The sequence below is a fragment of the Mus musculus genome, chromosome Y (assembly GCF_000001635.26).
Source record: "Mus musculus strain C57BL/6J chromosome Y, GRCm38.p6 C57BL/6J".
Classification (NCBI taxonomy): domain Eukaryota; kingdom Metazoa; phylum Chordata; class Mammalia; order Rodentia; family Muridae; genus Mus; species Mus musculus.
The window spans coordinates 53,837,027-53,857,006 of NC_000087.7; the positions used below are offsets into that span (position 1 = coordinate 53,837,027).

General features: G+C 36.7%; 1 protein-coding gene across 1 annotated transcript in view; it reads left to right on the forward strand.

Moving 5' to 3' along the window:
• The first annotated feature begins 8,341 nt into the window (after positions 1 to 8,341).
• Positions 8,342 to 19,980, forward strand: part of Gm20929 (predicted gene, 20929) — a 24,587-nt gene continuing 12,948 nt past the window's right edge. Inside the window, exons 1-3 of the mRNA XM_030251609.1 lie at positions 8,342 to 8,459; positions 13,790 to 13,856; positions 14,522 to 14,556. Of these exons, the coding sequence (XP_030107469.1) occupies positions 8,342 to 8,459; positions 13,790 to 13,856; positions 14,522 to 14,556 (220 nt within the window). The remainder of the gene's footprint in view (positions 8,460 to 13,789; positions 13,857 to 14,521; positions 14,557 to 19,980) is intronic.

Consider the following 19,980-nt stretch of genomic DNA (forward strand, 5'->3'; position numbering starts at 1 on the left):
GATGTCTAACAAAAACATAGGTATTGATACAAATGTCAAACAAATACTCATTTCTTTTATTACTAATACAAAAAAAATGTGTGGATAACACAGATAATGAAAGACAGTGGGAAACAACGTAGAATTCTATTGTATCTTTTTTTATGATATGAAACATAACTCTCCCAAATTTTCTAGATTTTAAACCTTCTTTACATTCTGTCCCTGCAATATGCTAATTTTCCTTAGCTTGGCCATTCTGTCTGAGTTTTCTGACTAAGTACATTCTGGTGTCTGAGAAGCCTTGATCATCTGTTAAACATTTTCTCACACAGGTTACATGTATAGGGATGGTCAGCAATGTGGGTCAGCTGGTGCTTAATGAGGTGACATTTTTGAAGGAATGGTCTCCCACATTCAATACAGTTAAACAGGATTCTCTCCTGTATAAAATCATTCATGTTCAACTAAATTTGTATTATGATTAAAGGTTTTCTGGCAACAGGAACACAGATGTAGTTTTATTTCTTAGTGAGTCAGATAATGTATTTTAAAATCTGAACGGTGTTTTTCTGTGTGTGAGGGTGCATGTGTGTGTGTGTGTGTGTGTGTGATATGTATTCAGAATCCAAAGAGACCAGAAGACTTAGAGACACAAGTAGGTTTTTATTCTTGTTTTTTTTTTTTGTTCTTTTGTTTTGTTTTGTTTTGTTTTGTTTTCTAGAAAAGTTTGTTTGTTTACCCCTGGCTTTCCAAAAACTCACTCTGTAGACCAAGGTGGCCTCAAACTCAGAAATTCGCCTGCCTATGCCCCCACCCCCCAAATGCTGGGATTGAAGACCTGTTCCCACACTGCCTGACATTAGACAGTTTTTTTGTTAAACTATATTTGGTGCTATAAACAGAACGGGAAGTTTAACATGTACTGATAAGAATTGAGCCATCTCTTTCTTCACAATGCAAAGAATAACAAGAATGAATAAAATAGAAAAATATTGTATAATAGATATGAGGGCTTATCTATAATTGTTTAAGAGTTAAATAATAACAACAAAAAGTCAATCAGCTCAGTCTGGACATATGTATACAAATTGCCAAGTAACTTTTAACAAAACACACAAGCAATTCAATGAAGGAAGGCTATAAATGTCAATAAATGATGGGGAGCAAATTGGACAATGTGATGAGTGTTCTTGGGTTTGAACTTTACTGCATCAAAAATTAACTAAAATCCAAATGACTGGGCAAGACATTAATGGATTTTTTTCTTAGTAATTTGAAATGGCAAGATCCATTTTGAATCTGAATCTTTCAAGTGGGAAAAGTCACTTTAAACCTGGCACACACTTATATAAATGTTCTGCAACCTATATGAAAGACATGGAAGAAGAAAGTTTGTTTTCTTTGCCTGTTTGCCCTCATTGGGAAGCCCATTTCTTCACTGTCAATACAGGCCATTTTCAGTATTCCATAATACACTGGAGACTACCTGAGACAATCCACCTCATTGACTGAATAACTATGAGGTTCTTAGAATATCAGTTGGTAGACAGCTATTGTTGGATCACACCCTGTAATTCACTTTAAAGTATATTTAAACTACATTTACAGTATATTATATAACAAAATATTATAAATGATAAAATATATTACATATAAAATAAATTATATATAATATATACACCATAGTTTTATAAAATTATGCATATATATAATTTGTGCTGTATGTTTTGTTTCACCCGAGAGCAGTGACACATAATAGGTAAAAGAGTCAGCCTCACACTCAATCTCAACTTCATACTGTATGTAAAATAATTCACAAGGGCAGGTAAGAACAAAAAAAAATTTAGGAAAATTGGAGTATATGTATGATTAAGAGAGTTAAGAGTGCTAGATTTCATGGAAGAAATATTCATTCTAAGAGAAATAATTGATCCTCACTAAAATTAAGAACTTTCACGCTGAGCTGGATGGTGGTGGTGTGTGTTTTAAACCCAGAACTTGGGACACAAAGGCAGGTGAGTTTGTGGTAAACCTGATGTACAGATTGATCTTGAGGACAGCCAGGGTTATGCAGAGAAATTGTATGTTAAAAAAACAAAGAAAACAAACAACCCCAAAACAAAAAATAACATAGAAAATATTTTATTTTTCTGTAGCAGTTCCTGATTCAACAGTGAAGAAGCAATCTAAATCAATTATAATCCAAAAGGCAATATCTCCCAGAGTATATTTTTCACTGTTACAGTCCAGGTTACACAATGTATACACAAAGGAAAGGAGTTATAGTTAACCAGTTAAACTAGTCAGGTGGTTAGCTTGTAGATGGCCAGCATTACAACACTGTAGAGTGTCTTCTTCCATGGGTTAGCATAGCCCATTCTACCTCAGATAAATGCATTTGTATATCGTCAAATATTAACATTCCTGAAGAAGAGAAAGGACTTGAATTTAATACTGAGTCAGAAGCAGTTGTTGTACCTGTCTGTGAATCATGGCAGGCTGCATACTGAGGAAATTATCAGTATCAAATTTAGGTGGAGAAACTGGGATAACCAGAGGTAGGCAAGTGGACCAGATAATTGGTTGTAAAATATCCAGTTTCCACTCTGATCCTGACAAGTTTAGTCGCCTGGAGATCAGTAAGGTTGAATGTACCAGAGAACACTAGTGGTCTTAGCAGCAGGAAAAATCTAAAATGAGACTGCCTGAATTCAAAAGGGAAATGTTAAAATAAAATAAAACAATAACAAAAAGCAATCTGACTTTCTCCAGCCCCTCTATGGTCCAGTAGCCTCCATGGCTTTTTAACACCAACAAACCACTAGTAAACACTACTGTTGGGCAGATTTGTGTGTTGCTATAAAGATGCCTTGATCATTTGCTTTCTTGGGTGTTATCCTTCATGAAGTTATTTCTCTCTTTTCCTTCTCTGTAAAATATATAAGACTAAACTTAAAAGCATTTTCTCAAGTGATACATGAGTCCCACCCTCTCTATATAAGATCTGTTTACCATGAGTCAGCCAAAATAAACTCTGCCTGACATTCTTAGGTTGGATTCTGAAAGAGGTGGTTTCTGTTGTCACTGGGGTGTCACTTATTTCCCCATTCACTAGCAGCACCTAGAACATGGCACTAGGGTACAAAGGCCAGTGGAAGTCCTCCTCTCTCAACTCATGGATGTATTTTCATAAAAAAAGATATTAATCCCAGCATCTATTCCACCTCTAGAGAACATGAATGCCAGCCTAGGCTCCTATACCTAACAAAACTCTCAATCACCATAGATGGAGAAAACAATATATACAACGACAAAGCCAATTTTACACATAATCTTTCCTTAAATCCAGCCCTACAAAGAATAATAGGTGGAATACAACAACACAAGGAGTGAAACTACACCATAGAAGAAAAAAGAAAGTAATCTTACAACAAATCCACAAAAACATGCTTCCACCTCTAAGAATAAAACTAATAGAAAGTAACAATCACTTTACCTTAATATCTATTAATATGAAAATTAATATTACCATCATAACCTAATTGAATGAAATTCAAAAATATGAGGAATTAGAAATTGTCCGTTTTTCATTATGTTGTTCCTAATTTGGTAAATAGGATTAATAAGTCCAATATTGTATAATCCATATAGTCTTTCTTCTTGTTTATACATAACACTGTATTGCTGTGTGCCACATAATGGTCTTGAAAACATGGTTCCCCTATCTCAGCCTCTGTATTAGTAGGATTGTTTATTTGATATTTTTACACTATACTATGGTTTTCAGAACAGCTTAAATTTTTCAAAACTCTTTATAAACCAAAATAAATGTAGACAATTAATTTGGGAGGTGGCTTATAAGAGAACAGCAAAGAGTGAGACTAAAGGCTTTGCTTGATATTTATTATTATTGTATAAATTCTGAAGAGGACTTTATAAGTTACTATTATTCTAAGGTGAATGCTTTTGAAAAAACATCACATCCAATAAAACTGAATTCTATCATCAACTAACTTCTGTGACACTCTCCAAGCAGAACAATTCTTCATTGAAACAGTTGATCAATGACTTCATGGATAGACCATCTTAATAAACACCCATTCCATAAGTGAATGTACCCTGTTACATGTGGCCTGAGAATGACAACAATCACTCAAATCAAATAGCTTTGAACATAGCAGGAAATTAGTATCCAAAAATCATGCCTACAGTTCATTCCTTGCCACAGCAGATATAACAACTCTACCCTTAGTACTATGGAGGTAAAATACTTTGGTGATGTGAGGGACATTCAAGTACAGCCTTATTACAATGAAATCCAGTGTCCATAAATTGTTCTTCTTTTTTTCTTTTCTTTTTTTTTTGTATCACAGTAAGCCAAGATTTTTTTTTTAATTTTACAATTATTATATACTTTCTTCATTTACATTCCAAAAGTCCCCTCCCGCCTCCCCCCTTACCTCTCCTTGATCCCCAACATACCTACTCCCACCTACATTCCCTAGCAGTACCCTGAGCTGAGGCATATAACCTTCACAAAACCATAGGCCTCTCTCCCCACAGATGGCCTACCAGGCCATCTCCTGCTACACATTCAACTAGAGACATGAGCTCTGGAGGTACTGGTTAGTTAATATTGTTGTTCTTATTTAGGGTTTCAAACCATCTCAGTTCCTTGGGTACTTTCTCTAGCTCCTCCATTGGGAGTCCTGTGTTCCATCCAATAGATGATTGTGAGCATCCACTTCTGTATTTGCCAGTCACTGGACTATCCTCACACAAGACAACTTCAGGGTCCTGTTAGCATAATCTGTAAGTCAAGAATTTTAAGATCTCCTAAAAACACAACAAACAAACAAACAAACAAACAACAAACAAACCAAAAGACTATTTATGTTCACCAAAAAAACTAATAGTGATATATTATTTTAATATATCATACAGTTAATATATTTGCAGTTATTTAAAATTTATGAGAAAAAATAATGTTCAGTATTGCTGCAGACAAATATATAAATTGATTGTTGTTTCTATCAAACAACATTTTTAATATTCATTTTTATTGTTACAATATTTTATAAATATTAAGGAACATGATAAAAAATGGAAGGTTGATAGGTTTTGAGTGGGCATCAGCTGGAGGAGTGGGGTACAAAATAAAAAGAAGAATGTGATGTAAGTCTGTTTACTCAAAATATGTTTTTAGATGTTAACAAATTCAGATAAATTGAAATTATGTATATTTTCTTATCATAATGCAATAAAAATTAAATCAAAATATATTTCTAGAACTGGTGGGATTGCTCAGCAGTTATGAGAACCGGCTATTATTTTACAGTTCCTGAGTTCAATTCCCAGCAACAACATGGTGGCTTACTACCATATATAAAGTGATCTGATGACCCCTTCTTTCATGAAGGTGAACCCATAAAAAGAGGACTCATACATTTTAAAAATGATAGACTTAAACACATTAAAATGTTTCTATTATTATTATTATTATTATTATTATTATTATTATTATTATTATTATTATTATTAAAGTGTCTAACTACTTCCTTTCATTTCTTTCCACCAAACCAGCCTTGGAAATCTAATGCACAAGTAGGAAAACACTGCAAGTTAATGGGCGGAATGCTCTTGGGTACATGAAATACACACTAGACTAGTTGAAAAAATGGAAAAACTAGCTGTTAAGGGCAACTTTTGGTTAGGCAGTGGTGGTTCATGCCTTCAATCACAGCACTTGGGAGGCAGAGGACAAGGATTTTTGAGTTCAAAATCAGCCTGGTGTAAGTTCCAGGACAGACAGTGCTACACTGAAAAACCCTGTCTTGAAATTTAATAATAATAATAATAATAATAATAATAATAATAATAATAATAATAATAATAATAATAATAATAATAAAAGCACCTATTCTATGCAGAGGACCAGGCACAAAGCACCCACATTGTGGCTCATAACATATGCACAGTCACAGTTTCAGAGAAACAGTGCTCTCTTGCAGCGTCTGTAGGCAACAGAGGCATAAGTGAGAGAGAGGGGCTGCTCAGCCTAGCACATAAGTGAGAGAGGGGACCTGGGCAGCCCAGCATATAAGTGAGAGAGAGGCCCTGCCCAGCCTAGCACATAAGTGAAAAAGAGGGCCTGCAAGGACTAACATCTAAGTGAGAGGGAGGTCCTGGGAAGCCTAGCACATAAGAGAGAGAAGGGCCCTGGGCAGTCTAGCACATAAGAGAGAGAGAGGACATGTGAAGCCTAGCACCTAAGAGAGAGAGAGAGAGAGAGAGAGAGAGAGAGAGAGAGAGAGAGAGAGAGGACCTGCCCAGCCTAACTCCTAAGTGAGAGAGTGGGCCTGAGTGGCCAAGCACATAAGTGAGAGAGAGAGGGCCTGCACTGCCTAGCACACTCTTCTATCAAGCTGAGGACTAAGAAAGTAGAGAAAGGAGAGTACCAGGGGTTGTAGGAAATCTGCATGTTCCCTTCTGAACTCTTAGGGCAGCATAGACTCTTCTGGTGTGCGTGTGTACATGCAGAAGTCCACATTATTAAATGTTTATGCACATAAATAAATAAAAAACCAAAAATGCTTACAAGAGCCTCTACAGCTGAAATTAAGTAGAGCCATTTGCTGTATTTCATATGTTACATATTTGTTCTGGATTTTCAAGTTTGTAAGCACTTGTCAACCAACAAACTGGAAATCATTTGTCTTAAAGCCAGTAGATTACTCCCACCTTCTAAAATCTCCCTTCAAAGTACTTGGTATTCCGTGAACGCATGCGCAGGGTGTATTCAGCCAATCAGCACAGTCCTTTGGTGAGACCTATTTGCTCCAGCTGGCATCACAAAGGATCCTCTGAGGCTTCTGTCTGGGTGTGGCCCCTGACAACGTTTTTTTTTTTTTTTTTTTTTTTTGCCATTGAGGAGCTAAGCACAGAAGGGTGCGGTTTGGAAGGTGTTCTCCTCTTAGATGAGCTGTAAGTGATAGTCTGCCCTGATCAGGGTTGTTGGACAGTTAATCGAGGTGTGACAGGGTGGGGAATCTCAGGCCCAAGAGGCCACTATGTGAGGAAAAGCCTCCTGATCGCCATTTTCTGTGGAATCTGAGGGTGAATGGAAGGTGGAGGACCATATTCATGGAAGAGGATCGAACAGGTCAGGGCCATAGAGAATTGGGAACCCTTGGAAGAGAAAAGCTTGGGGCCTGGGGATAGGATCAGAGAACCAGCTGCAGGACTGTGGGTCAGGGAACAGGGAGCCATTGGTGAGATGCCTTGGCGATTGTCCTGTGTGATATTCAGGATCCCTTAGAAACACACTGAGGATTCCTCCCTCCTCATTGTCTTCTCTATGGTGTGTTCCTTTGGTATAGACTGTATGAACATTGCAGACAGTAGAATGGCATAGGAAGATGAATGAAAAGAAGAAGAGGAGATAATTGTAAGAGATTCATAAGTCATTGGGGATGGATTCTGACCACAGATCTTTCTGTCTCAGTCTCCCATGTATTGGGATTAAAGACTTGCACCACCAAGTTCAGCTTTTTCTCTCAGTTTAGTTTCTGTAGGATGGGATCTATCTTTGTAGTTTCAGCTGGCCCGGCTTGGCCTGGCCTTGAACTTACAATCTTCAGATGTTTGAAATCCTCGGCCTCCCCAAATCCCTAATTTCTCCAATATAAGGTCTTTCTGTGTGGGTGGTGGTGGTAGTTCATGTTTTTTTGTAGACTTAGTGGTGGATCTTTTTGATATGAATATACAGTTACCATGTTCTTTATCTTTCTGGATAGAACTGTGAGTTTACGTTAGACTGAGATAAACTGGTAAACAGAATTGCTGATGTTTTGTTTAAAAATATTCTGTGGGAGATAGGACCAAAATTCAGATACCTCAAAGGTTAAAGGATGTTGCTCATCGTTTTTTGGGAGGAGGGGAGGACTCATATGTTGAAGGTTGGCCAGTTTTTGTCTCTCTTTAAACTGAGAAATGGCAGACTAATAATTTAGGTTCTAAAGGAGGTTTTTAAAGAAGTGAGTTAAAGAAGTTTTTAAAACAAGTTGTGAGGGAGAGGGACATGATAAATGGGATACACGGAGGAAATGGTACGGGTAAGTGTATATATATATGCATCACCATATTGAATATGTACACAGAACTCTCTGATAAAGGCAATTGATTAAAAATATACATGTTAAGTAAATCTTAAGTGATCTTTCATTGAGCTAAAATAATTATTTGATTTTTTGTTATTTTTAATTATTTAAATGATAATTTTTAATCAGGTAACTAAGTTCTTTTTTTTCCTTTTTATTTTTATTGTTTTTTTTTAAACTAAGAAGACTACTGAGTTCTTATGAGAAGAATGGCTCTTAAGAAATTGAAGGTGATACCAAAGGAAGGTTACTTATTACTTTTGGACTTTGATGATGAGGACGATGACATAAAAGTTTCAGAGGAGGCTCTTTCGGAAGGTATCACATTTCCAGTATTAATTGTGTCCTGCAGTTCATTAGACTTTACCTAGTCACCTGAAATGGAAGAAGTCTTTGTTAAGAGTTTACATATACTTCATTTCTAATTTTACCTATATCTCTCTATTCCTATATACAAGGTTTTGCAGCACATAAACCTACTCTTGGAACTATATCAGCATATGTTGAGAGAGAAGAACTTTCTTGATTTCACCTCAAGAAAAGACATGAACATTGTTCGTATAATATGTTTGCCAAACATGAATTTATTTCATAAAACTTGCAAATACATTATTTCCTTTCTTTTTCTATTATAACTTTTCCTTATTTACATTTCAAATATTATCCCCGTTTCTAGTTTCCACTCCAAAAAATCTCCTGTCCTCTCCCCTCTCCCCCATCTCCCCAACACATCATCTACCAATTCCTAACCCAGGTATTCCCCCATACTGGGGCATAGGATCTTTACAGGAACAAGTGTCTCTCCTCCCATTGATGCCTGACTAGTCCATCCTCTTCTACATAAGAAGCTGGAATCATATATCCCATTATTTGTTTTCATTGATTGGTGGTTTAATCCCATGGAATTGTGGGGTACTTGTTAGTTCATGTTGTTTTTTCTTCTAGGGGCCTGCAAACTCCTTAAGCTCCTTAGGTATTTTCTCCAGCTCCATAATTGGGGACCCTGTGCTAAGTCCAAAGGATGTCTGTGAACATCCACTTTTTTATTTGTCAGGCATTAGCAGATCCTCTCAGGAGACAACTATATCATTCTCCTGCACCCAATCCCTTGTTGGCATCTTCAGTAGATTTGGTGGTTGTATATGGGATGGATCCCCAAGTGAGGCAGTCTCTGTATTCTTTTATTCTCAGCTCCAATCTTTGTCTCTGTAACTCCCTCCATGATTATTTGGATCCCCATTCTAAGAAGGAACGGCATATCCACACTTTGGTCTTCCTTCTTCAGTTTCATGGGTTTTGCACATTTTACCTTGGTTATTCTGAGCTTCAGGGATAATATCCACTCATCAATGTGTGAATATCATGTGTGTTTTTTGTGATTGGGTTAAATCTCTTAGGAAGATATCATCCAGATCCATCCATTTGTATAAAAATTTCATGAATTCATTGTTTTTAATAGCTGTGTAGTAATTCATTTAGTAAATGTGCCATATTTTCTATATACATTCCTCTAAAGAGAGTCATCTGGGTTCATTTCAGCTTCTTGTTATTATACAAAAGGCTGCTATGGACAAAGTGAAGCATGTTTCCTTATTACAAGTTTGAACTTCTGGGTATAACCTTATCAGTTTTATGAGGTCCCATTTGTCCATTTTTAATCTTATAGCACAAGACATTGGTAGTATTTTTTTTCAAGAATATCCCCCCTTTGCCCATGTATTTCAGGCTATTCCCCACTTTCTCCTCTATAAGTTTCAGTGTCTCTGGTTTTATGTGCAGTCCCTTGATCGACTTAGACTTGAGCATTGCACAGGGGATGAGAATAGATCAATTTACATTCTCCTACATGCTAACTGCCAATTGAACCAACACCATTTGTTGAAAATGCTGTCTCCTTTCCACTAGATGGTTTTAGATCCTTTGTCAAAGATCAAGTGACTAAAGGTTTATTTCTCTGACTTCAGTTCTATTTCATTTATCTACCTGTGTACCACTATACCTGTACCATGTAGTGTTTATCACAATTGCTTTGTAGTGCACTTTGAGGTCAGGCATGGTGATTCCACAAGAGGTTCTTTTATTGTTGGGAATAGTTTTTCCTATACCAGGTTTTTGTTTTTTGTTGTTGTTGTTGTTGTTGGTTTTTTGTTGTTGTTGTTGTTGTTGCTTGTTTGTTTTTTTCAAATTCCAGGAGAATTTGTAAATTGCCCTTTCTAACTCAGTAAAGAATTGAGTTGAAATTTTGATGGGGATTATATTGAATCTATAAACTACTTTTGGCAGAACAGCCATTTTTACTATATTAATCCTTCCAATCCATGAGCATGGGAGTTCTTTCCATGTTCTGAGATCTTGTTTCATTTCTTTCTTCAGAGACATGAAGTTTTTATCATATATATCTTTCACTTTCTAAGTTAGAGTCACACCAAGCTATTTTATATTATTTGTGAGTATTGTGAAGGGTGAGTTTTCCCAAATTTCTTTCTCATCCTCTTTTTCCTTTGAGTAGAGAAAGGCCACTGATATGTTTGAGTTAATTTTATATTCACCTACTGCACTGAAGTCATATATATGGTTACGATTTCTCTGGTGCATTTTTGGGTCACTGATACATGCTATCATATATTCTGGAAATAGTGATATTTTGACTTCTTCCTTTCCAATTTGTATTCATTTGTTTTCCTATTGTTGTCTAATTGCTCTGGTTAGGACTTCAACTACTATATTCAATAGGTATAAAGAAAGTGGGCAGCCTTGTCTAGTCCCTGATTTTAATGAGATTGTTTCATTTAGTTTAATGTTTCCTACTCGTTTGCTGTCTATTGTATTTTTTTTTTTTATGTTTAGATATGGGCCTTGAATTCCTGACCTTTCCTGGACTTTTATTATGAATGGGTGTTGTGTTTTGTCAAATGCTTTCTCAGCATCTAATGAGGTGATCATGTTGTTTTCGTCTTTGAGTTTGTTTCTATAGTGGATTAAGTTGACAAATTTCCATATATTAAACCATCCCTGCATTACAGGGATGAAGTCTACTTGACCATGATGGATGATCGTTTTGATGTATTCTTTTATTTGGTTTGCAGTGATTTTATTGAGTAGTTTTGCTTCGAAATTCATAAGGGAAAATGGTCTGAAGTTTCCTTTCTTCATTGTGTTTTTGTATGGTTTGAATATAATTGTAATCTGACTTCATAGAACAAATTAAATAGTGTTCCTTCTCTTTTGATTTTGCATATTAGTTTGAAGAGTTTTGGTATTAGGTCTCCATGTGTAAGACCCCGAAGATGGACCTCCTCTCAAGTCCAGTAAAGTCCCGGGATGAGCTGGCCAGCACCCCAATGACTTGAGAGAAATCGACACCTGATGCAAACTGCAAGAGTTTTTATTATCAGCTAGCTAAGGACAAACTCCTTCCACTGTGCAGGGCAGGGGCGTATGACTCTGAGATGTGACAGAAGAAGGTTTTTATTAGCTAGCTGAGGAATTGGGATGAGTTGGGAGGAGAGTTTGGAGGAGTTGGGAAGAGATGGGAGGAGTGTTCTTCTCTGCCCAGATGTCCTTGTCAAAACTCCAATTTTGAATCTCTAGCTGTAAGCCTCAGAAACCAAAAGGATTTTTGGTGGCTGTAGAGAACATAGAGTCTCTTTCTGGCTGTATTTTTATAAATCAGGGAAAACAATCTTGGAGAATGTCCAGGTGCTTTACCTTCCAGGGAGAAACGCTCTAAGTTGTGGTCTCACATTTCCCACTCCTTCTAGTACATAGTTCTGATCTTATAAGTTAGAAAATTAAACCTCTGGCCCAGCTGCCAAACAAAGCCAACATGAGGTCACAGCTTTAGGATATGTAAGATTGAGAACCTCAGAAGCCCATTGAATGAGACAAAAGAGCCTCTTGCCATTGGGAGGAGGGAGGGAGGGAGGTTCCTGTGCAGTGCCCACTGTGTGTGAGCAGTGCCAGGCCAGTGGGCCATGGCAGGCTGGATGCCAGAACTGGGCACATGCTGGAGGTGTGGCAGCAGGGCTTGTGAGAATCATCAGGGAAAGTCCTTTTGATCTGAGTTCAAGTTTGCCAGAATGGTGGCACCAGACCAGGACAGGTACTCCTGTTTGAAATTTATGTGGCACCAAGATGGTTTCTGGTTCGTATGTTTTTTGTTTTTTTGTTTTTGTTTAAGTTTTTTATTGTGTTTCAACATTTCCAAGGCATCTTTTCTGACCAGTTGTAGGTCCTTCAAGTGAGCTAGTGGGAGTTCTGAAAAAGAAACATGAGGGTCAAACATTCCACCTGCTTCTGTTAAAGGGGGGGGGTCCCCAGTTGAGGAGTTTGAATGGTGTAAGTTTAAATTTCCCTGTGGTGTTCCATACTCAGAACAAGGTGAAGGGAAAAAGAGCTGCATAATCTTTTCTGCAGGTCTCTAAAACTAATTTAGTCAAGGTTTCTTTTAATGCTCTATTCATGTGTGTTTTTGAGCTTTACTAAAGTTTCTTTTATGAGTGTGGATGACATTGCATTTGGCGTATAAATGTTCAGAATTGGGAATTCATTTTGGCAAATTTTAACATTGATGAATATGAAGTGTCCCTCCTCTTTTTTTTTTTGATAACTTTGGGTTGAAAGTCGAATTTATTTGATATTAGAATGGCTACTCCAACTTGTTTCTTTGTAACATTTCCTTGGATAATTGTTTTCCAGCCTTTTACTCTAAGGTAATATCTGTATTTGTCCCTGAGATTTGTTTCTAGTATGCTTGGTCTTGCTTACACATCCTGTCTGTTATTCTATGTCTTTTTATTGGTGAATTGTGTCCGCTGATATTATGAGATATTAAGGAAATGTAGTTGTTGCTTCCTGTTATTTTTGTTGTTAGAGTTGGAATGTGATTCATGTAGCTTTCTTCTTTTAGGTTTGCTTCAAGATCAATTTCTTGGTTTTTCTAGAGTGTAATTTCCCTCCTTATATTGGAGTTTTCCCATTATTACCCACTTGATGGGCTGGATTTGTTCGAGCATATTGTGTAGATATCGGTTTTTTTTCACAGAATACCTTGTTTTCTCAATCTATTGTAAAAATTTTTGATGCGTCTAGTAGCCTTGTCTGGCATTTCTTTTCCCTTAGGGTCTGTATGACATCTGCCCTGGATATTATGGCTTTCATAATCTCTGGGGATAAGTTAGGTATAGTTTTGATAGGATTTCCTTTATAAGTCACTTGACCATTTTCCCTTAGTGCTTTTAATATTCTTCTTTTTCTTTTCTTTTTTTTTATTATGCATTTGGAGTTTTGATTTCTATATGATGGAAGAAATTTCTCTTGTGGTCCAAACTATTTGGAGTTTTGTAGGCTACTTGTATATTCATAGGCAACTCTTTCTTTAGGTTAGGGAAGTTTTCTTCTATAATTTTGTTGAATATATTCACTGTCCCTAAATTTGAAAAACTTACTTGTCATTGATACCTATTATCCTTAAGTTTTGTCATCTCCTTGTGTCCTGGATTTTCTCGGTGTAAATATTTCCTTTCTAAAATCTCTTCCAAAAATTTACATGGAGAGTTTTTCCAGATAAATTCAAATCGATAGTACTTTATTAACTATTACTTATATAGAATCCTTTCAAATGTTTCTGTTTTCTATTGTTAATACAGTAAAGAGCCCAGCATTTGATAAAAATGAGAATATATCGCCTCAAGCAGAAGCAGATGAAGATATGGGGTAACATTTTCAATATTTTTTGCCAGCTCAATAGATTACTTCATAAGTAGTGTTTGTATTACCTTCACTGGAGAAGTAGATTCAGGAAGAGAGCAATACAAATCAGACACTGCTATATGTTGAGTTCAAGCCCAGCTTGAGGTCCTTCAGACCTTGTGATAACAAACACATAGCAACTAGTATAATATGACCACCTGCCTGAAATCTTCCAAGATATACACACAAAGAAAAGGAGAAAAATCATGAAAATAAGAGGGGGACCATCTGGCAAGAAGAAGGGTCTCAGCAAGAGTGGGAGAGTAATGAATAAACTACTGTGGGTGTAAATGTATGAATTGGTAAAAGTAAAGGATACAAGATCACTTTGATACTCCACCATGTAATATATACATATATATATATATATATATATATATATATACATATATATATATACATACATACATACATACATATATACACATACATATACATATGTATATATATATGTGTATATATATATATATATATATATATAAATATGACATTTGTTCTTAACCAAACATTATATATTTATTATAAATAATTAAAAGAAAGTTCTTTTTAAAGTTTTGTGTGGGTAAGAAAAATGCCTACCAGTCCACTATATTTCTTGCATTAATTTTTTTATTTTCCTTTCTTCACAGAGATGAAGTAGACAGTATGTTGGATAAATCTGAAGGTATGTGTTTTTGGAGGTATTTGCCTGTTTTTTAAAGAGGTCAGAAGAGGGCATCAGATTTCTAGACTGTATAGCAAAAGGGGATAATTTTGGGTTCACAGTAATTGTAGTTTCCTTTAAAACACATATGAGATAACTTCTCAGCAAACATTCAGAATGCAAGATTAGCTGAAGATGTAGCTCAGTGGTAAATCACCATTTAAAAGTGATGAGTTTCATCTTCAGTGGCAAAAATAAACAAACAAAAACAAACAAAGAAACAAAACAAAACAATAACAATAAAAACCCCAAACAAACCAACAAATGCACCAAATTAACAAAAATCCTACCAAACAAGCAAAACACAGTTATAAGTCTTGCAAATGAAATGTTAGGTTGTCCAGTTTGCCAAATTAACTGCAAATTGTAAAATGAGCAAGAAACCCAGTTTGCTCTTGTAAGGAAACAAGCAAAACCAGCAATAAGCATTTTAGGAGCCTAAACTTAGGCATGATTAGAGAAGAAAAAAAAATATACAGTGGCTACCACAAGAGAACAAACCTCTCAGAGGGGCTAGAGAGATGGCTGTTTTGGTAATGTGCTTTATTTGAAAGTATATAAATTAAGGAGGGGGTCTTAAATCGGCTTTAAAAATGCAGGCTGCGACCCAGTGAAAAGTAGTTGGAGACAGCTTGCTGGCTAGCCAGGCTAGTGGCATTGGTGAGCTGCAGATTCAGAGAGAACCTGTCTCATGTTTTAAATTTGGGCAGTCAGAGGTGGTTCATGCCATAATCCCAGCAGTTGGTAACCAGGGTGAGGTCCAGGACTACAACCCTGCCTTGAAAAAAAAAAAAAAAAAAAAAAAAAAAGGAAGTTGGAATGTGATTGAGAATGCAGCAAATGTCTATTTGTCGCCCTCTTATGCATACTTATACTGGAATGTATATGCATCAGTTTTTTACAATACTCTTTATCTGATTTACACAATCCATTAAAATGATGGTTTTTGTCTTTTTGTTTTTTCTCTATGAGCAAATTGTCAATATTAAGAAAGTGTTATAATTTTGTAATCTCCACTGTATAGTACAAATAAACATCTTTCAAGAAAAATGATCAGCACACCTTAAAAGACACAAAGGACAGGGATGGAAAGATGGCTTAGAAATTAAGAGCACTTGTTGTTCTTGGACAGAACCAAGTTTTAGTTCCTAGGACCCACACAATGGCTCAAAACCATTTTTAATTCTATATCCATGGGTTTTCGAATTCTCTTCTAGTTTCTATGTGCACCACACATGCATGTTTATAAACACAAACATGCAAAAACAAATTACTTAAATAAATAAAACAATTGAAAATTACAAACAACAGCACCTTCATCTGAAACAAAGTAGGAGAGTCTTGTTTGGGGTCCGTTTTATTTTAGCTTTCAAGTTAGTATTGTAAACTTGGAAAATGGAAAGCCTCTGGGTAGTAGTGGCAGCTAAAATACTACCTCCTTTTTGCTCTTCAATGACAGACGACTGATTGAGCCTTTCTCACCCTTAGTACACATGTGCAAACACTGCCAATCAGCAAGGGCCTTGGCTGAGATTGTTTTCCCGCTATCCAAACCCTGTTACCCAGTATGCTTTGTGGTAGTCATCAAGCCGAGTTCTTGTGGAAGCATGGTAGGGAGAAGTCTCAGTAGAGGTAGTCAATTGTCTATTGAAAGATGATTAATACTGTTTGAGCTGGGGGCCTGTGTGGGGAAGAAGGTGGAGGGGTGGAGGTGTTACTTTAGGAGTAAGGAGAGGAGGTGACCCTCACTGGACTCAGGAAGGTACTGCTTCCAGGCTCACAATCAACTTTTCCCACTTAGGTCTCTGCTGAGAAAAACAGAGAACTTCGCTAAGGGCAGGGGTTTGAACAGAATTATTTTCTAACAGAAAGCAGGAAGGCCAGGGAATTGGAGACCCTGGAAGTCTTCTTGGGGCTTGGGGAGGTGAGGAGTGAGTAAATTGGAAGTCAGTTAGTGGAGCCAACAGACTAAAACCTTATTTTAGCTACTGCTGCCTGCCAGGAATTCATTAAAAACGAACTGAAAACCAGTCTTCATTTACCTCTACCTGTTGTTAAAATGGCAGATTCCCGAAATTTCTATGTATAGGCTCCAATTGCCTCAAAATACAGAGGCTCCTCTCAGCCTCAGAAGTGCTGGGACTTCAGACATAATTCAGGCCAGGTTGTTGTTATTTATTTGTTGTTTTGGTTTAGGACAGTAAGCTCTAACTCTATATCTCAGGATTGTCTGAAACCTCACCTGCAGCTTTGACTGGCCTTGAAACAGAAGTCCCCAGCCTTACAAATGTACCTGGGCCTGAGGAAATATGTGTTCTTTATTTTTTATATTTAAATTTTTGTTTGTTTGTTTGTTTGTTTGTTTGTTTGTTTTTTATTCCTTTTTTCCTTGTTGAAGATTGAAACCAGAGCTTCTTGCTGTAGCAGTAAAATATTTGTCCAGCCAGAAAAACTTTATATTTTAGATCTGCTTTAGATTTGTATTATGATGAAAAAAATTGAGGAGCTTGGTTATGATAAAAGCAACCATGATTTCATTTGGAGATTGAGATGCAAACACATTTACTCTAATTTATCAAAACCCTAGCAACAATGGGACCAAAATTTAGATCATCCTGTGATTGCATATAAACCCACTTGAAGTCACAGTTAAAGCCATCATATTAGGTGTGTGTGTGTGTGTGTGTGTGTGTGTGTGTGTGTTTATTTACATTTCAAATATTAGTCATTTCCTGGTTTCACCCCAGAAATTCCCTTTACCATTCCACCCTCCCTCTGCTTCTATGAGCATGTTCCCCCACCCACCAACACCCATGTCCCTGCTCTGGTATTTGCCTACACTGGGACACCAAACTTCACATGACCAAGGACCTCTCCTCTCACTGATGTTTGACAAGGACATCCTCTGCTATGTATTTAGCTGGAGCCATGGTCCCCCTCTTTGTTTGCTGGCTTCGTCCCTGAGTGCTCTGGGGGGAGGGGGGCGGTCTGCTTGGTTCATATTATTGTTCTTCCTGTAAGATTACAAACCCCTTCAGCTCCTTCAGTCCTTCCTCTAACTCCTCCACTGTGGACCCCATAATCAGTCTGATTGTTGGCTGTGAGCATGAGCCTCTGTTTTTGCCAACCTCTGGCAGAGCCCCTAAGGACACAGCCTTATTAGGCTCCTTTCAGCAATCATTTGTTGGTATCCACAATAGTGACAGGGTCTGGTGTTTATATACGGGATGGATCCACAGGTGGGGCAGATTCTGAATGGTCGTTCCTTCAGTCTCTGCCCTGCACTTTGTCTCCATATTTCCTCCCAGTAGTATTTTGTTCCCCATTCTGAGAAGGACGGAAACATGCACACTTTTTTCTTCCTTCTTAAGGTTTATGTGTTCTGTGAATTACATTTTGGGTATTCTGAACTTTTAGGATAATATCCACTTATCAGTGAGTGCATACCATATTTTTTCCTTTGGGATTGTGTTACCTCATACAGGATGATATACTTTAGACATATCCGTTTGCGTGTGAACTTCCTGAAGTCATTTTTTCTTTATGGTCACTATACATTTTTATCACTATTTCTCTATAATACAGCTTGAGGTCAGGGATGATTCCCCCTGAAGTTCTTTTATTGTTGTGAATAGTTTTACAATATCCTGGATTTTCGTTATTCCAAATGATTTTGCATATTGCTCTTTCTATCTTTATAAAGAATTAAGTTTGAATATTGATGGAGAGGGCATGGAATCAGAGCTTACTTATGGCAAGATAGACATTTTTACTAAATTATTTGGGACACCAATCTATGGCCATGGGAGATCTTTCCATCTTCTGAGAATTTCAATTCTATCTTCAGAGACATGAAGTTCTTGTCCTACAGAACTTTGACTTGCTTTTTTCGTGTCACACCAAGGTATTAAAATATGAGACTATTGTGAAGAGTGTTGCTTCCATAACTTCCTTTTCAGCCTGTTTATCCTTTGAGTAGAGGAAGGCTACTGATCTATTTGAGTTAATTGTATATCCAATCACTTTGCTAAAGTTGTTTCTCAGGCTTAAGGGTTCTGTAGAGGATTTTTTGGGGGTCACTAAATATACTATCTTATTACCTATTAATAGTGATATTTTCATTTGTTCTTTTCCAATTTTTAACTTTTTGACCTCTTTTTGTTGTCTATTTAATCTGGCTAGAACTTCCAGTACTATAGTGAATAGGTAGGGAGAGAGTGGGAAGCCTTGTCATATATTAGTGGGATTGCATCGAGTTTCTCTCCATTTATTTTGATGTTGGATCCTGGTTTGCTACTATGTTTAGTTATGGGCCTTGCTTTCTGAATCTATCCAAGACTTCATCATGAAGGTGTGTTGATTTTTTTTAAATGATTCCTCAGCGTCTAATGAGATAATACTGTGTTTTTTTCCTTGAGATTCTTTACATATTGGATTACATTGATGGATTCCCATATATTGAACCATTCCTGTATCCCTGGGATGAAGCCGCTTGATCATGAACGATGATCATTTTGATGTGTTCTTGGATTGTGTTTAACAGGATGTTATTGAGTACTTTTGCATCAATATTTATAAGTTAAATTGGTCTGAAGTATCCTGTCTTCATTGGGTTTTTGTATGGTTTGGGTATAAGAGTAAATGTGGCTTCATAGAACAAATTAAGTAGTGTTCATTTTCTTTTGTTTTTGCATAATAGATTGAAGATTGTTGGTATTGGTGTTTCATTGAAAGCCTGATAGAAATCTGTACTAAACCCATCAGATACGGGGCTTTTTTTTTTTTTTTGAGGGGGGAGCTCTTAATGACTGCTTCTATTTCTTTGGGGATTATGGGAGAGTTTACAGGGTTTATCTCAACCTGATTGAAATTTAGTACCTGACATCTGTCTAGATAATTGTCCAATTCATCCAGATTTTCCACTTTTGCTAAGTTACAGGCTTATATAGTAGGATCTGATGATTTTTTTGGATTTACTAAGTATCTGTTGTTATGTCTCCCTTTTCATTACTGGTTTTGTTAATGTTGATATATTCCCTGTGCCCTGTAATTAGTCTGGCTTATGTTTTATCTATCTTGTTGACTTTCTCAAAGGTCCAGCTCCTAGTTTGTTTGATTTTATGTTATAGTTCCTTTGTTTCCACTTGTTTGATTTCAGCCCTGAGTGTGATTAGTTCCTGCCTTCAACTCCTCTTGGGTGAATTTCCTTCCTGTTATTCAAGGGGTTTTAGGTGTGCTGTCAACCTACTACTGTATCTTCTCTCCAGTTTCTATTTAGAGGCATTCAGAGCTATGAGATTCCCTTTAACACTGCTTTAGTTGTGTTCCACAACTTTCGGTATGTAGTAACTTCATTTTTTTTAAACTCTAAAAAGTCTTACATTT